The sequence below is a fragment of the Felis catus genome, chromosome D1 (genome assembly GCF_018350175.1).
Source record: "Felis catus isolate Fca126 chromosome D1, F.catus_Fca126_mat1.0, whole genome shotgun sequence".
Taxonomy (NCBI): Eukaryota; Metazoa; Chordata; class Mammalia; order Carnivora; family Felidae; genus Felis; species Felis catus.
In genome coordinates, this window is record NC_058377.1 from 55,753,180 (window position 1) to 55,770,618 (window position 17,439).

Genomic DNA, 17,439 nt, shown 5'->3' on the forward strand with positions numbered 1-17,439 from the left:
TGTGGTCTGTTCTGCTTTTGTTCCATTTTTTAAATTAACATGTAATTTACATGCAGTAAACTATCTCCTTTGTAGTGTAGAGCTCCGTGAGTTTTGACAAATGTGTGCGGTCCTATAAACCTCACGTTTTGCTGTTGAAAGGGGTCACACAAGCTGCTGAGTCGAGACAAGCCGGGAGGGTCAAGCCTGAGGTCAAGCCTCAGTGGGACCGGGGAGAGCATTTGAAATAGCCCAGAGTGGGGTGGTGGCTCGGGTGCCTTCGGGGTGTATTTCTGAAGGCTGAGCAGAGGGATCTGCTGACATGTGGGATGTGAGGTGTGAGAGGGACTCAGGAATGACCGTGAGGCTCCTGGCCTGCCTGGGCGGGCAATGGGAAGGTGGAGGGACAGAGCGGAAGAAGGGTCAGGAGAGAAAATCATAAGTTGTGGTTTAGACAAGTCAAGTGTGAAGGTCAATGAGACACTGGTTTGGAATGGCTGAGGAGCCAGGGCGAAGGGCGAAGGGCGAAGGGCCAGTCTGCAGATCAGGGTGTTGGTATCTTTGCTCTCTGACGACCCCGAGAGCCGCTGCAGCCTGAGATGGCCAAGGGTGTGGGGTGTGTGGAAGGAACCCCGGGTCCTGGCTACACGAAAGAGGTGAACAGTGACAGTCAGGAGTCCCCAGCACGGAGGGAGAGTAAACATGAACAAAGGGCCTCCATATCTAAGTGTCAGCGACTGCTAAGGTAAGCAAAATGAGGGCAGATGGATGGCTGTAGCTCTCTTGGACTTTATTCCATAGTCACTGGGGGGCGTAGCAAGTTTCTGAGCGGCCGTGGTTTGGGCTGAGCTGTGCCTTAGGAAGATTAATAATAATTACTAATTATTATTATTTTGTGCTGTTTATTTATCATCTGATTGAATTGTCATTCTGACCAAGCCCTGCGCTAATACTTTATGCATATTAACTCATAAACCCTCCCATCAGCCTTTGCGGCTGATGTGGCTACTATTACTTCTGACTTACAGGAAAAGACACTGGGAGGCTCAGGAAGAGGTGAATGAAGCTGGGCCTGGAACCCAAGCAGTCTGGCTCCAGAGAAAGACCCGGCAAAGGGGAAACAACTTATTCCTGGGAACAGAGCCTGGATTCAAACTCAGGGTTTTTGGTCTATTGCCCAGGTGCCGGTGACCTTGAGAAGGTCACTGAAGGGGTCTGGACCCCGACTTCAGGCCTGTGCAGGTAGGAGTAGGACCTGATTTCCGGTGGCCCTGCTCCTCTGCCTGTGGCTGCTTATGGTGCCCATGCGCTGGGCATCTGGCATTACCCTCCCCCCTCCCCCCCCCCACTCCCCCGCCCCGGGCCCGGTGGGCAGAGCAGAGCCCAAGAGGCTCTTGGGTGGGATTTGGAAGCCCTGGCACTTGGGTCTTTGCTCTTCGGCTGGCTTGGCCTTCCCTGGGACCTCTGCTCCTCTGCCCAAAGTGGTGAGTTTCTTGAGGAGTCTGTCGCCATCTGGTCCCCACGTGCTGCCTGTGGGTCTGTCTGGGGGCATTGGAGGATTCCATTGCAGTCCAGAGTAATTGTTACCAGAGGTGGGAGAGACGGGGTGAGGAGGGGGAAGGGGTGAGGCACTGTCCAGAGCAGCCAGCATGGCCTCTGGTGACTAGAAGGAGGGAGCGTGAGACAGAGGCAGGGGGAAAATCAGAGACAGAAGGGGACAGGGAGAGGGACACAGAGACAGAGCAGGGCAAGACTGAGGCTCAAGTAACCTCGGGAGGCAGAGTCAGACAGAGTGACACGGACATAGCGAAACAGGGAGAAAAGGGCATGGAGAGATGGACCCTCGGAGAGGAGGGAGAGGCAGAACAGAGAGGAGACAAGAGAGGAGGTGAAGGAACAGGGCTGAGAACACCAGACGGGGAGCGGCGAGACCAAAACGTGGCAGGTTGCAGAGCAGCCAGCCCGGAGCCCAGAGGTGCTGTCATCGCAGCCTCGGTCCCCTGGCAGCCACGGTCCTGCCCGCTGGCCTCCCAGAGCCTTGCCCGCCCTGCGCTCCCCACCTAACGATGCCTCACCTTCAGCCTCCCTCCTGGGCTGGGGGCCTGGGAACCCCTGCGTCTCCTCCTCACCCCCCGGGAGCCGGCTCCCAGTTGCCTTCCCATTTGGCTCTAGAAACCATTTCACCAAGGGCAAGGGCAATGTTTAGAGGTGGGAAGAACACTGGACGGTGCACCTTGGTCCTGTCCCTGCCTCCGTTCTCTACAACCTCACTCATCGCCCCCCTCTCTTCCCTGTGCCTCAATTTCTTCATCTGCAGAAGGGGCTGGCCTTGGCCTCTGTCTCTAGCTGTTGGGCCAGCAGCACAAATGGACTGCACGGACAGTGGACTGCTCGGGGCAGGCCTCCGTCACGCACTCGGTCACTGGTCCTCTGGTCCCCCTCCCCCCTCCCTCCATCTTTTCCTTCCTTCTCCCCTTTCTCTCTTCCCCCTTTCCTCCCCTCCCTCCTTTTTCTCTCTCCTTTTCCCCATCTTTTTTTGCCTTCCTCTCTGCCTCCCTCCCTTCCTTTCTCTCTCTCTTCCCCACTCACTGAGTGCCCCTCTATGCCAGCCCTAGGCTGGGCACTGATGCCTCAGAGGATCCTACAGGGTCCCTGGGTCTGGTGACCTCAGCTGAGGACTGAGGCACAAGGCCTGGGACTAGCAAAGCAGATCAAACTCCAGGCATAAATGTCCCCACCCTCAGGCCAGCTGGCCCCAGCTTATGCCACTCAGCCCAACCCCCATGCCTACACAGCCCTGCTTTGGGCAGTTCGGTTCAGGAAACCAACCCCAGATGCACAGAAGCTAACCCTGGTGTAATCAAACACTTTCCATGTTAGAGTGAAGAGTGACCAGAGGGGGGCTTGCCCAAGGTAACACGGCCAGTCATAGCCTGACTCATTTTCTACTTGGCCTTGGTCCATCCCGGGGTGCGGTGGGGGGGACTGGAATGTACAAATACCACACGCGGGGTGAGGGCAGCCTCAAGCCGGACCTTTCCTAGGCCAGGGAAAGTCTACTGATGGCCACTCAGAATGAGGTCACTGATGGGATCCATGTGTTAGGTCCTGTCCCCCTCCACAGACCTCCAGGCCCTGCCCCAGGAGGCCCAGGAGATAACGGGGTGGGGGAAGGGTATGTGCTGTGTCAGTCCAGGCACCATGCCCAGAGATGATGTACTCTGAGGCCAACGCTGAGAAAAAGGAGAGAAAGTGGCCCCACGCTGCCACCTTACATCTATTTGGGGGGTGGGGGGCGGGCACAGAAAGGGAGGAGTCCTGCAAAGATCAAGCTTCAGGCTAGAGTGGTGTCAGCTTGATGAACCTGGGTATCTATCTGCAGTCTCCACGGCCTCAGGAGAGCCCAGGCTGTGGTTCCAAAGTGAGTCCTTCGGACTCGCCTAGCCAACCCTCAACGCCCTCCTACCACTTCCTTGATGGGGCCCTGAGGACGCACCAGCCGTGGGGGCCATTGTGTGCCTGTGCCATTTTTTACTAACCATCCCTCCCCAAGTATTTCATCATGTTGCAACAGAGTCTTCATTTTGGGCTACAGGATACTCTGTCTTACCCATGCGCTGTAATTTACTAGGCCAATCCCCTCTTGCCGAATATTTAGGTTATTTTCGTTTATTTATTTATTTTAATGTTTATTCAATTTTGAGAGAGAGAGAGACAGAGAGGCAGAGCATGAGCAGGTTAGGGGCAGAGACGCAGGGAGACACCGAATCCAAAGTAGGCTCCAGGCTCTGAGCTGTCAGCACAGAGCCCGATGCGGGGCTTGAACTCACGAACCAGAAGATCATGGCCTGAGCCGATGTCGGAGACTTAAACAACTGAGCCGCTAAAGTGCCCCTAGGTTATTTTTAAATACCCACCATTATATTTTAACTGTCACAAATATCTCATTGTATAGTTTGAAGGTTTTTCTCAAGAGGAATGCGCAGGTGTGGGGCTCCTGCCAACCCCGTGGACACCACGCCTGTTCAAGTCTAACTTGGCCTGTTTCATGATTCTCGCTCTACTCCCAAGGGCTTCCTCCAGCACCAAAGGGTCTTCTTGTTCAGCCTGTGCAGGGAAGTGCCAGAAATTCCACACCCCCAAGGGCAATCCTCAATCATGAAAGTGGAAACAGGACAAACAACCCAGCATTCAGCTTCCTAGTCTGAAAATCCTCGTGTGTATTCTGTACCCCAGCTCGCGCAGGGTGCTCACGTGCCCTCAGTGGCGACCTGCTGATCAAACACACTTTCTGGGGCTCTCTCCGTCCCCATCTTGCGTCTCCTTTCCTTACTGTGTTTTCCTGGGGTCACCTCCTGAATGCACGGCCTGAGTCCCAGTTCTTGGCCTCAGGGCCTGCTTTGAGGAGCCCAGTTTATGAGCGGGGAATGCTTGAGGCTCTTGGGTGGCTCAGTGGGTTAAGCATCCGGCTCTTGATTTCTGCCCGGGTCGCGATCTCACGGTGATCGTAAGGTTGAGCCCCCTGTTAGGCTCTGCACTGACAGCGTGGAGCCTGCTTGGGGTTCTCTCTTTCCCTCTCTCTGCCCTTCCCTGGCGCTCTCTCTCTCTCTCTCTCTCAAAATAAATGAACATTCAAAAAAAAAAAAAAAAAAAGAGTGGGGGACGCTTTCTTTCAAAGGCTCAACGTCACCCGTGGGAAAGGGGCCCTATCAGCTCAAGTTTCTTCTCATTCTATCTTGAGTTCACTCCCGGGTACCCCAAACCCGCCCTGCGCAGACCAAGCTCAGACCTCGCAGGGCAGTGGAGCGGAGAGGGCACAGGCTTCGGAGACAGGCAGCCCCCACCACCAGCACTGGCGCCACCCGCGGGCATATCGCTTCGCCTCAAAGAGCCTCGATTTCCTGATCTGAAAATGAGCCAGCTGGGTTATGCGTCAGGCCACGTATAGCCCGAAGTCTAAAGGGAACTATATAGTCCCACCCCCGCCTTCCCACCCCTGGCCCCGCCCCCTTGGAACCTTCCGCCCCGTGGCTGGACAGGGGAGGCTGTGGCCAAAAGCCACATCCCTAATTCTTTCCTGTCACTCTCACAATTACAGCTTACTGTGAATCAGGCTCTGTGCTGGAGGTCATGCATCAGTGGGGTCATTGAGTCCCCCGACAACACCACAAGGCCGGTGCAATGACTGTGCCCGTATCAAAAAGAGGGGAGCTGAGGTATGGAGAAGAGGGGCCTTGGCCTGAGCCACATAGCTGGTGCCTGGCCCTCTCTGACTTCTGGAGCCATGGCCTCCAGCATCACACATCTCACCCTCATTACCCTCTCTTTTTTTTTTTTTAATTTTGATTTTTTTTTTATTTTTATTTGTTTATTTTTGACAGAGAGGGAGAGCATGTGCCGAGTGGGAGAGGGGCAGAGCAAGAGGGGACATAGCATCTGAAGCAGGCCCTGTGCTGACAGCAGAGAGCCCGAGGCGGGGCTCGAACTCACGAACAGTGAGATCATGACCTGAGCCCAATTCAGACGCTTAACTGACTGAGCCACCCAGGCGCCCACTCACAACCTTCTTGAGAGGAGAGGGATTCCTTGGAGCCGACTCAGGGCCTGGAACAAGAAAGCCACATCCTTGGGGTCTGTTGGGGGGAGAAAGTGACACCAGGAAATTCCCACACAGCTCTGAGGTTCTGACCAGCGGGACAGCTGGGGTTTGAAACAGGGGGCTGTGGGCTCTGTTGGCCACACTTATCCTGGGGACACAGTTTTCTCGCTTGGGCCTAAGCCTCCTGGGAGGCCATGTGACACACGGGGAATCAGGGAGAAGTGAGTGAGGCCACCCAGAGTGGGCTCCAGAACCCACGGGCCGTCTGGGAAGCAGACATTCTTCAGGGGCTGAGGTTGAGTGGAATTCAGTGGGAATTCCAAAGGCTGCTTCTCCTGGGAGCCACTAGGCAGATGCCCTGCAAATGGCCTTTCAAGCTCTAGAACAGCAGTACCCAATAAAATGTAATGCAAGCCATATATTTAATTAAATTTCTCCAGTAGCCACATTATGAAAGTAAAAAGAAACAGGTGAGCTTCATTTTAACAATATATTCTCTCTTCCCTAATATGTCAAAAATATTAATCATTTCCTCATGAGCCAGACTGCTCTTTCAACTCCCACCACCCCCAGGACCTGTGCTGCTCTGGCCGGGGGCTTCTCAGAGGCAAGAGAATAGGAAGGCTTGGCCCAATGTCACAGTTTGAGGAACATGTCTGGGTCTCCCTTTCTTCCCCCATCAAGCCTCCAGGACCCCTGGAAAGTTCATGAAAACTCTAGGATCCCAGAGGTCAGTCTCTCCCACCCCATCTTACTGTTCAGACGGGGTGCCCTGCGCAGTGTGGGCCCCAGAGGCCGGAGGCGTCTGGGCCAGAGCCTTTCGGCAGAAGACAGCAGAAGGAAAGAGGCCAGTAGAGAAACCAAGGTTGGGGGGAGCACGTTGTGAGCCCGGATCACTCTGGCCCTTCTGGCTTGTGCACATCGACACACAAAGCGTCCCACCCCATCCTCCCCCACCCCAGCCCATCAGCATACCCAACAACATACCCGCTGTTTAAAGCTGTGCCATTCACGTCCATTGGCTCAGCCAGGATAACCTGAGAGTCTAGCCCTGCGGGGATGTGTGCCCATTATACAGATGGGAAGACTGAGGCCCAGAAAAGGTAGGAACCTGGTTGCTGTCATTAGACAGGTCATGGAAGGCCCCCTAGAAGCCCCTGGAAGTGGCATTTGGTGGGCATAGAAGAGGAGGCAGATTTATGGATCTCAGGGCCCACCTATGGCCTCTGAAGTTGGAGCCACCCATGGTGGCGGACAGGGTCTGCAAGGGTGATTAGAATGTGCTGGGTCCACCATTACAAGAAACAGCCCTCCCTCCTAAGTTGGACTCCTCTGTCCAAGCTGAGAGGGGGCTGGGCCAGCCACCTCAGCACCTGTAAAGGGAACACCTCCAGTTCCCGAGTCAGATGGGGTGAAGGGCAAGAGTGGGAGCAGGTCTAGTTGGCTTTCAGGTTTCTGGTTGGAGCAGCTGAATGTGGGTGGTGGCGCCGCTTGCTGGGATGTGCGCCCTGCGGTGAGGCATGTGGAGGGGAGGGCTGAGTTCAGCTTGCACAGGGTGAGCCCCAGGGGAGACGCCCCAGGGGACCATGAACGGAGGAGGATCCGGGAGGCGTGTGTCCGGAGGGGATGCAGCCCGGAGTGTCACCTCTGGGTTAGCCTTCCCAACCATCCTGTTCCAAACCCCCTCCCCTCCATACCTCCTGTGCCCCTTCCCTGCCCCAGGTCTCCCCACGGCGCTTAGACCACCCAACATACTATTGACCCGTAGTTCACTTACCTTGCATTTTTGTCTGTTCCCCATTGGAGGGGGGGGGGGGAGGCGGGGCCTGTGTCTATTGTTTGTTCTCCTGCCGGGCCCCTGTGCTCACAACATTGTCTGCCTCAAAGACGTATGGATGGATGAACACCCAGAGAGCCGAGGGCACAGGATTGGGGGTGGGGAGGTGGGGGACAGAGGCGGATATCCACATTTAAAAACGGCAGAGAAAATAAGCACCCAAGAGGTCCACTGTGCCCAGGTAACCTTGGGAAAGTCACTTCATAATCTTGGTTTCGCTCATTTGTAAAACGATCATTCGCTTGCTAGGGTTGCCGTAACAAAGCAGCACAAACTGAGTGGCTTCAACGAAGAAATGTATTGTCTCCCAGCTGTGAGGTCTGGAAGTTCAAGATCAGGGCGTCAGCAAGGTTACTTCCTTCTGAGGGCTGTGGGGGAGAATCAGGGCCCGGCTTCTCCCCCGGCTCATGGTGGTTGGCTGGCATCTTCGATGTTCCCTGGCCCGTAGATGCATTGCCCTGTACAGATCCATTTCCAAAGTTCCCCTTTATATAGAGATGCCAGTCGTGCTGGGGTCAGGCCCACCCCAAGGACCCGTTTTACCTTGACTTACCTCTGCAAAGACCCTATCTCCAAATAAGGTTGCGTTCTGCGGGGCTGGGAGTTAGGACTTGCATCTGGGGGGACAAAACTCAACCCATAACAGGAGATCATAGAAAACCTGTTGCAGGGGAGGCTTGAAGATCAGTGCAGATTCCTGTCTAAGCTGGGCCCCCTGCCATGACCATTAGGACCAACCAAGAGGGGCCTGGCTGCAGGTGGAATCTCATAAAGTGCCATTGCCCAGCTCCACCCCCCCCCCCAACGACCCCAGAGATTCTGGTTTCGTTGGTCTGGCGAGGAGCCCCGGCCTGGGCGCTTGTTGCAAGCTCCCGGGTGATTCTGACGTGCAGGCAGGGATGAGAGCCCACGTACTAAGTCTGTGGATGCGTGGACTCAGCTGCCTCATCGGCAAACCCATGCTTGCTTGGCACAGCTGCCCGGAGCCCTCCCCGAGTCCGAGAGGCTCAGGGCAGGGCCGGGTGGGGGCAGATGAGAGCACAAAGAGGCTTTGTGCTCAGCCCCACACCCCAGGGTGGAGCCTGTGTCCCTGGGCTGTACCTGGGCAGGAGGATGTCGCCATCCACTGCTCTGGAGCAAGTGGGGATGGGAAGCTACTGCTTTCCTGAGGAACACAGCCAGGAAGTTCCTGCCTGATGGCCTGTGACAGGGAAGGGGTGGAGCCTTCCAGCCCCAGTTTTGTTTGGTTTTTAATTTTTTTTTTAACGTTTATTCGTTTTTGAGAGACAGAGAGAGACAGAGCGGGAGTTGGCGGTGGGGGTGGGGGGCAGTGCAGAGAGAGGGAGACACAGAATCCGAAGCAAGCTCCAGGCCGTGAGCTGTCAGCCCAGAGCCCCATGCGGGGCTCGAACCCGCTGACCTCGAGATCATGACCTGGGCTGAAGTTGGACGCCCAACCAACTGAGCCAGCCAAGTGCCCCCTTCCAGCCCCAGTTTTAGGGTGAGACCTGGAGGGCGGCAGGGAAGAGGATGGTGGCAAAGGAACGACGGGAGGACAAGCACCCACAAAGGGAGAGGGAAAGGTTCTGTGAGGCAGCAGAGTGAGGTGTAGTGGCCTCTGATGTCACACGTATGAGCATTCAAATCCCGAGCCTAGCACCTGCCAGCGGTGTGATCTTCAGCAAGTGGACGAGTTTTCTACTAGGCCTCAGTGTCCACATCTGTCAAATGGGAACCCTAGAAATAGTACCCACATTATATGCATGCGTGGGGTGGCGGTGGTGGTATTATGAGAAGAAACGTCAGAGCTGGCCAAAACAGTCCTTCACCTCAGTTTCGATCCTGTCTTCCATCCGTGAGTTGAGTCAATCCCTCCGCCCAGCATCCCACCCCCACCCCCACCGGGGTCACGGGGCCGGGGTCACACTTCCAGCCCTCAGAGGGCAGGCTACTTGAAGTTTCCCATCTGTCTTCTCCCCAAGACCAAGGATCTGGAGGGAGGGGACTGGGTCTTGCTCTTCTGTGTACCTAGACCCAAGGTTTGTGCTCAACCAACAGTAGATCCCTTCTAAGAACCGCAGCTTGGTGCAGATAAGCATCTCTACGGGTTCTCAAGAAGTACCACACGGAACTGAGCAGCACGTTTACGCGATGTACGGAGTGTGGCCCCTGAAAAACGCTTTGTTCCGACAGGTGCCGGGGAAGGCTTTGGCCGAGGGATGGACGCGCACACGTGCAGCATTTTCCTGCAGGGTCCACCCCACCCGTGGGGAGTTCGCACGAGCACGAATGTTTTCTGCGCGCCTTTCTTTACGAGCACCCCCTCGGCTGCTCTTCACACAGGCCCGACGCGTGGCTGCGTTCTGCACGCCTGCTTTGCAGATGAGGAGGCAGAGCTGGAAGGAGCACTTGCGGAGGCACGTCCGCGCCACGAGCCCCGCCTCACCTCACCCCTGCTCAGGGCAGAGGGCACCGGGAACAGCACCTCCTCCCCGCAGGCCGGGAGCTGTCTGTGCCTGGCTCTGACCTCCCACCAGACCGAGAGCCCCCCGGAGGGCAGGCACCGGGGCCCTTCCAGCCAATCCGGCACAGGGCTCCGAGCAGACAAGGGTTCATCGAGTATGTGAGTGAACGAATGAGTGAATGAATGAGTGAATGAATGAGAGAAAGCCAGGACTCCTGTCCTTGAGGGTCTTGTGTCCTGTTGGGCAAGCCTGAAGAAGGTTCTGCACCCCGAGAGAGTGTCCCCTTTACGCACTCTCTGTACAAGGAGGAAGCTGGAGGCCCAGGGAAGGCAGCCTTGGCCTTGACCAAAGCCACACGGTTAGAGCAGGTCTCCCAGCTCCCCACCGACTGGAGTCTTCTCCTCAGGGCCTCATTTGTCACGGTTTTGCCATAATTACGGTTATTATTACATGCAGCCTTGCCCTTTAGGGAGTGTCTTTGAGGGGCTGACTTGTGCCAACACAGGAAAATACCAGCCACTCGTGGGTCCACCCCAGTTGGCCCTGGAAACAGGGCCCTCATCCACCCCCTTTAGCCCCACCACAAGCCCCACGACAAGCCGCCGCGCGCTCCCGGGCGTGGACGAGCACACTGAGGCTCGGGGGCCCGCGCTTCCTCGCCTGAGGGTACACGGGCCAGAAAAATGGCCAAGAGTTTGGGAGACGGGAAAGTTCTGGAGCTGGATGGTGGTGATGGTTGCGTAACACTGAACTGTACACTCGGAAAGGATTAAAACGGTAAATTTTGTATTAGGTCTTTGACCACAGTTTGAAAAAAAGATGGCCAAGGGTGGCCTTCGCACCTGGGACCGTGAGTCACCACACTTGATAGTCTGTCCCTTCTTCTGCACCGTGGGGAGGTTTCACCCACTCAGGGCCACCCTCCTTTATAAAGAGCAAACATATTCCTGGCTCCTGCTCCCTGCCGGCCCCTGGCTGGGTGCTGGAACGCGAGGACAGGCAGCGTAGGCCTGGCCCTCCGGGAGCTCAGCACAGAGGCCACTGCAGGACACGGAGCGGCCCAGCCACGGCCAGGATGGGGGCCGTCACGCACCTGCAGGCCTCCAGGCTGGCCTGAAAACAGTCAATGCGCTGATCGAGGATGCAGAAGTCCAACACGGCAGCACACAACCACGGCAGGGACAAGCTCAAGACCCCAAGGCATGCTGTGAGAAAGGACGGTGGGGGGCCCCCATCAGTGCAAGATAAGGGGCGTGAGCATGAGCGCGGGGCTCCTGCGAATCTGAATTTGAGCCCAGTTTTGCACTCACCTGGGACAGGAGGTCCCTTCCTCTCGGAGCTCCAGTTTCCTCGGGGTGAGACATGCTTCACCGTAGGCTTGGGAGGCTTCTCTTCAAGCACGTGAATTGCCCAAGTCAAAACTGAATCTCCCCTCATCCCCCCGCCCCCGCCTCTGCCCCTAATTCTCTTGGACTCCCGCCCTTCCACCCCGGTCCTGTCTTAGCTTCGAGGCCTCCCTGAGAAGAAGAGGACGGGGGGGGGGGGGGGGGATCTGAGCAGCTCTGGCCCTGGCCCCATGCCTCAGGGCTCCCTGCCTCCCCCAGTCCCCACCTTGAGCCCCTCATATGGGCCAGGGGGCCTTCCCTGGTAGGGATTTATGTCACCCTCTAGTGAGGTAGGGATTACTAATATCCATTCTACAGAAAAGGAAACTGGACTCAGAGAGCTACCTCCTCGGTGTGCCAGGGCTGGCTGACTTCCAAATAGGGACCTTCCCACTTCACCGTCTGTCTGGGTCATCTGTGGTAGATCCTGGCCCCTGAGGCCCGCCCTCCCTCCTTCCTTGCACACTTCATTCTGGGAGCCGGACTCAGGCCTGCAGCTCAGCCTGCGGTCTGGGCTGTTGTCTGCACAGGCTTCCCATGGCCCTCCTGTCCCATCATGGCGGGCCTGTACCCACACACGTCTCCAGATGCTCCAGCTCAGCGGGACACCATTGGCGACTGGGTGCTTCTGGGTCCTCTGCTCCCTGCTCTGGTGAGTAAGCCTCAGGAGGGGAGGCACTTGAACTCTTTGCCATACTATATCCCCCAGGTATGGCACATGTAAAGGCTTGAGTAAATAAAGAATAAGTGACCCAGGGATATATCTTTGGCACCTAGAGCCAACACTGTCGGTGCAGGACCATGCCACCCCCAGAGCCAGAGCCCTGCTGGCTCTGGAACAATAGTCCCTGTTCCAAAGGAGTGCCCAGGACAATGTTTGCACCTGCGCTCCACACGTGGGGAAGAAAGTAGAGGCTTGGAGGAGGTTTAGAAAGTGGCAGGAGGCAGAGGGTTCTGGAAACCATAACCAGGAAAGATGATTGGGGGAGGGGCGGCAGGGTGTTATCCTGGAGAAGGTCCAGAAGGGCCTGCTCATTCATGCATACGTTCATTTGTTTGTTCAACACACTTTCCTGAGCAGTCTTCCCATGTCCCACTCTGCTGGACACAGGGGCGCAGAGATGAATCCAACCTGTCCCTGGAGGACTCACAGTGAGTGGGGGCAGCTGGGCCAGACAAGAGCACTTCCCACACTGCTGTGAACAGATTCTGGACCAGAGCCGGGAATCCCAGACCGAGATGTCTGGTGACGGGCTACAGGGCTTGGGCAGGGGGCACGGTGATGCCCTTAATTCTGATCAGCAGCTGAGTGGATGGGGGTAGCCCTGGAGATGGGGAACATGAGGAACACCTGGAGGAAGACTTGCGTGGGACAGGTAGGGTCTGAGGTAGGGTCTGAGGTGCTGGTCAGACACCCAGGGAGACTTCTCAAAGAAGCAGAGAGATGAGTCAGATGATCCACAGAGGACTCCAGGCCGGAGACAGAGCCTTGGGGACCGCCAGGGTAGAGATGGCTCTGATGCCACCCGAGGAGCTGAGCGGATGGAGCACGTGTGGGGAGAAGACTTGAGGAAGCCCTTCCCCCAAGGGAGCCCAGGCCACTTCCTCCCTCAGCTTGGAGCCGGGTGGTGGATAAGGGCAGGCCTCAGGCCTTGAGGCAGTGGGGCCTTCCTGCTCAACAGAGCAGCCTGTGAAGGAAATAACTTTATTAGCTCGTGGATGAAAAACAGGAAATGTATGCTGTAACTCGGGCACCGGCCGAGTTTCACTCACATCTTGTTTCTAGGAAACAGTCATGTGGCCTCAGACTGGGTTGGGGTTTTCTCAGCCAAGTCTTTCTGGAAACGCCATGCTTTTCTCAGGAAAACCATGTCCTGTAGGCTCCCCAGACTAAGGGGTAAAGAGAGAAAAGGCCCACTTCCCTTCCCAGCCCCCTACCCCCAGAGACCCTGGGTTGACGATGACTGCTTTCTTGAGCACCTACTATGTGCTATATGGTCAAAACAAATTGAATACATCAGTAATCACAACAACAAGATGAAGATTGTCAAAATAAGTTTTAAAAAAAATTAGCTCTAAGAATGCAGAAAAGTTGAAAGTCAAAGGATGTTGAACAAATATTACCGAAAGAAATCTGATGTAGCCATATTAATATCAGATAAAACAGACTTGACAGAAACATTACTAGTGATAGAGTGGGTCATTCAAAATGATTAAAGATTCAACTATCCAGGAAGACATAAAACTGTTGAATCTACAGACACATAATGTAGCTTCAAAAAAATATATATATATCACTTTCAAGTAATGTATATGTGTGTGTGTATATATATATATGTGTGTGTATGTGTGTGTGTGTGTGTGTGTGTGTATGACAAATAAGGGGAGATCAGGATTTGATAGATCATTTTTAAAAAGAAATCAGGGGCAACTGGGTGGCTCAGTCGGTTAATCGCCCAACTCTGGATTTCAGCTCACGTCATGATCTCACAGTTCATAGGTTCAAATCCCGAGTTGGGCTCTGTGCTGACACTGCAGAGCCTGCTTGGGATTCCCTCCCTCTACTCTCTGCCCCTCCCCTGCTTGAGCTTGTGCTTGTGTACTCTCTCTCTCAAAATAAATAAGTAGACATTTAAAAAAAAGAAATTACTAGTAAGACTAAGCAACTTAATACATGCATACAGTACCCTGCATCCAATGACTAAAGAATAAATCTGATTTAATTGTTTTTTTAAAGTTTACTTATTTTGAGAGAGAGAAAGAGAAAGAGAGAGAGAGAGTCTCAAAGGGGGAGGGGCAGAGAAAGAAGGAGAGAGAGAGACTATCCCAAGCAGCCTCTGTGCTGTCAGCCCTACTTGGGGCTTGATGTCACAAACTGTGAGATCACGACCTGAGCCAAAATCAAGAGTTGGAGGCTTAACCGACTGAACCACCCAGATGCCCCTGGAGAATGAATCTGATTTTAAGGCAAAGACAGGCCACCTGTGCATCCTGATAATACAGTCAGCTGGCTATAAAGGAAGCATCAACAAATTCCAAAGAATCAGTTTCATACAATCCATGTTCTCTGACCACAGGGTTCAACAGTAGAAAAATCTCTAAATTGCTTTTTCTTAACAGATTAAAGGACAAGAATTAGAATTCTTTCAATAATTATATAGATCATCCATTCAATATCCACTCAAGGTAAAAAATAATAATAAACCTCTTGGCAAATCAGTAATATAAACGTTCTAAACCTGATATCTACCAAAATCAAAGAGCCCACAGAAAACATCTTACTAAATCCTGAAACTTAAAAGCATTCCTTTTAAAAATAGGATGCCTGCTATTGTTTCTATTCTATGCTGAACTAGAAGCTTCAGAAAACACAATAAGATAAAAAAGAAATAGGGGCGCCTGGGTGGCTCAGTCGGTTAAGCGGCCGACTTCGGCTCAGGTCATGATCTCGCAGTCCGTGGGTTCGAGCCCCGCGTCGGGCTCTGTGCTGACAGCTCAGAGCCTGGAGCCTGTTTCAGATTCTGTGTCTCCCTCTCTCTGACCCTCCCCCGTTCATGCTCTGTCTCTCTCTGTCTCAAAAATAAAATAAACGTTAAAAAAAAATTTAAAAAAAGATAAAAAAGAAATAAAATCATAAGGACTGAAAAGGAAGAAACAGAACTAGGCTGTGATTTGTGCTATGAATTGGTAGCAGTTTCTACACAGGAAAGCAAAATAATCTATAATCAAATTGTTAAGACTTAAAAAGTAAAATCAGTATACAAAAGTCAGTTACCATTTTTTCCCTTTTTTTTCAGTTAGCAACGCACTTCAAAAAATGCAATTTGTACTAGCAATAAAAATATACAATATCTTGGAATAAATCTAACAAAAGATGTGCAAGATTGTTAATAAAACTTTATTGAAAGACATCAGAGGGAGCCTAACCCGAGATGTACCCCACATTCACGAACAGGAAGGCGCACTATCCTGAAGCTGTCAATTCTCCCCATACTGACCTATAGAGGCAATGCAATCCCAAACAAAATTCCCAAAATTCCAATGGAAGGAGATTTGGTTTGGGTTTGTCTCCTATTTCCTCATGATTAGGATCATCTGGAAGAGTAAAAGCCCAAGAAAGGCTACCACTGAGCAAAGATGGAATCAACACCAAGAATGACAAATAGATTGAAATTCATAAAAATTAGTAAGTTCATCATAATACTTAAAAAAAAAAAAAACAAAAAACAAAACAAACAGGGGCGCCTGGGTGGCGCAGTCGGTTAAGCGTCCGACTTCAGCCAGGTCACGATCTCGCGGTCTGTGAGTTCGAGCCCGGCGTCGGGCTCTGGGCTGATGGTTCAGAGCCTGGAGCCTGTTTCCGATTCTGTGTCTCCCTCTCTCTCTGCCCCTACCCCGTTCATGCTCTGTCTCTCTCTGTCCCAAAAATAAAAAAAATTAAAAAACGTTGAAAAAAAAAAAAAACAACCCTTATTGACCACCTTTGGAAGACTCTAGAAAACGAATTCACAGTTATGAACACTGGAGTATAAAGAAAAAGATTCAAGGGGCGCCTGGGTGGCGCAGTCGGTTAAGCGTCCGACTTCAGCCAGGTCACGATCTCGCGGTCTGTGAGTTCGAGCCCGGCGTCGGGCTCTGGGCTGATGGCTCAGAGCCTGGAGCCTGTTTCCGATTCTGTGTCTCCCTCTCTCTCTGCCCCTCCCCCTTTCATGCTCTGTCTCTCTCTGTCCCAAAAATAAAAAAATAAACGTTGAAAAAAAAAATTTTAAAGAAAAAGATTCAAACATTTATCCTGACTTGCTATTTAAACTGTATCTCAAGGAAATGGCCCACCGTAATTGATGAAAAGGAAGTTATTGATTTTGTAATTTAAAAGAATCTAGCTAATAAACATTAGAAGTAGAATATCACCATTTTGCATTTCCTTAGAGAACTCCTGATTACAGGATAAGGACAGGAAAGAACAAGATACACCTAGAACATCTTTTATGGCAGAAAGTAAGGAAGTGTTCAAAGAATGATGGGGATTTTTCAAAAGGATACAGAAGCCAGCTTGAAGGGACTCCCACTGGCCAAACTGGGGACAACATGAGTATCAAAATAAATAATGATAGTAACAGATTGTAACCTACTGAATAAAACAGAAAACCGTAAGTCCTCCCTGATATAAACAAAGGAATAAATTAAAAGTTTGATGAGGGGTGCCTGGGTGGCTCGACGGTTAAGCATCGGACTCTTGATTTCAGCTCGGGTCGTGATCTCTCGGTTCGTGAGTTCAAGCCCTGAGTCGGACTCTGTGCTGACAGCTCTGATCCTGCTTGGGATTCTCTCTCTTCCTCTCTCTCTCTGTCCCTCCCATGCTCGTGCCCTCTCTCTCAAAATGAATAAACAAACTTTAAAACAAATAAATAAAATAAAAGCTTGATGAGGAATGAGATATTTGCACAGTTTCACAGTATCTCTCTACAAAATCACAAAGGAGAAAAGAGTAACTTCACTGTGGACAAGACTGGCAGACATCACCTTAGTCACCGTCAGTGATGGGACTGATCAAAATCACACGCCACCTGAAGATGCAATGAGGAAAACACAGGGTCACTTCCTGAATGTTCACATTAAAGATGCATAATCGTGCAAAAACGTCAGACAAGCTCACACTGAGGGAGATCTGCAAAATAACTTCCAAAACGTCAAGGTCTTAACAGTCAAGTAAAAATTGAAGAACTTCTCCAGACCAAAGGAGACTAAAGAGACATGACATGTGTCTGAACTGGATCCTTTGGCTACAAAAGACATTACAGGGACAACTGGCCACTTGCATGGGGTCTGAGGAATAAATCAGAGCAGTGATTCCGTGGTAACCCCCTGGCTTTGAGGATAGTACTGTAATTATAGACAGAAGAAAATCCTTGAGTATAGAAAACCTTGCATGCAGATTGGGGTTGGGGGATGGGAAACCAGGTCCACAACTCCCTCTCAAAAGCCCGGGCGGAAGGAAAGTTCTTTGTAACATACTTGTAACTTTTCTGTGTTTGTGATTGACTCAAATTAAAAAAAAATTTTTTTTGAGACAATCAGAAGCAATGCGTCATGTCTAGATCTTAATTTAGACCCTCCTTGAACCCAACACATATACACATATATATTATATATTTTATATATTATATATTTTAT

The 17,439-nt window shown here is 52.3% G+C and overlaps 1 protein-coding gene and 2 long non-coding RNA genes across 3 annotated transcripts; 1 reads left to right on the forward strand and 2 right to left on the reverse strand.

Moving 5' to 3' along the window:
• Positions 1-438: 438 nt before the first annotated feature.
• LOC123380240 (basic salivary proline-rich protein 3-like) lies at positions 439-6,500 on the reverse strand. The gene is made up of 5 exons (XM_045038088.1): positions 6,334-6,500; positions 4,743-4,885; positions 1,912-2,147; positions 1,401-1,642; positions 439-622 (listed from the first exon to the last, which is right to left on the reverse strand). The coding sequence occupies exons 1-5, from the start codon at positions 6,498-6,500 to the stop codon at positions 439-441; spliced, it is 972 nt and encodes a 323-aa protein (XP_044894023.1).
• Positions 6,501-7,694: 1,194 nt separating this feature from the next.
• On the reverse strand, positions 7,695-8,426 carry LOC109492343. Its single transcript, XR_002735995.2, has 3 exons — positions 8,331-8,426; positions 7,969-8,076; positions 7,695-7,873 (listed from the first exon to the last, which is right to left on the reverse strand). It is a non-coding gene; the product is annotated as an uncharacterized LOC109492343 (long non-coding RNA).
• Positions 8,427-8,786: 360 nt separating this feature from the next.
• LOC123380468 lies at positions 8,787-13,325 on the forward strand. The gene is made up of 3 exons (XR_006586273.1): positions 8,787-9,270; positions 9,609-11,235; positions 11,796-13,325. It is a non-coding gene; the product is annotated as an uncharacterized LOC123380468 (long non-coding RNA).
• The last annotated feature ends 4,114 nt before the right edge of the window (positions 13,326-17,439 follow it).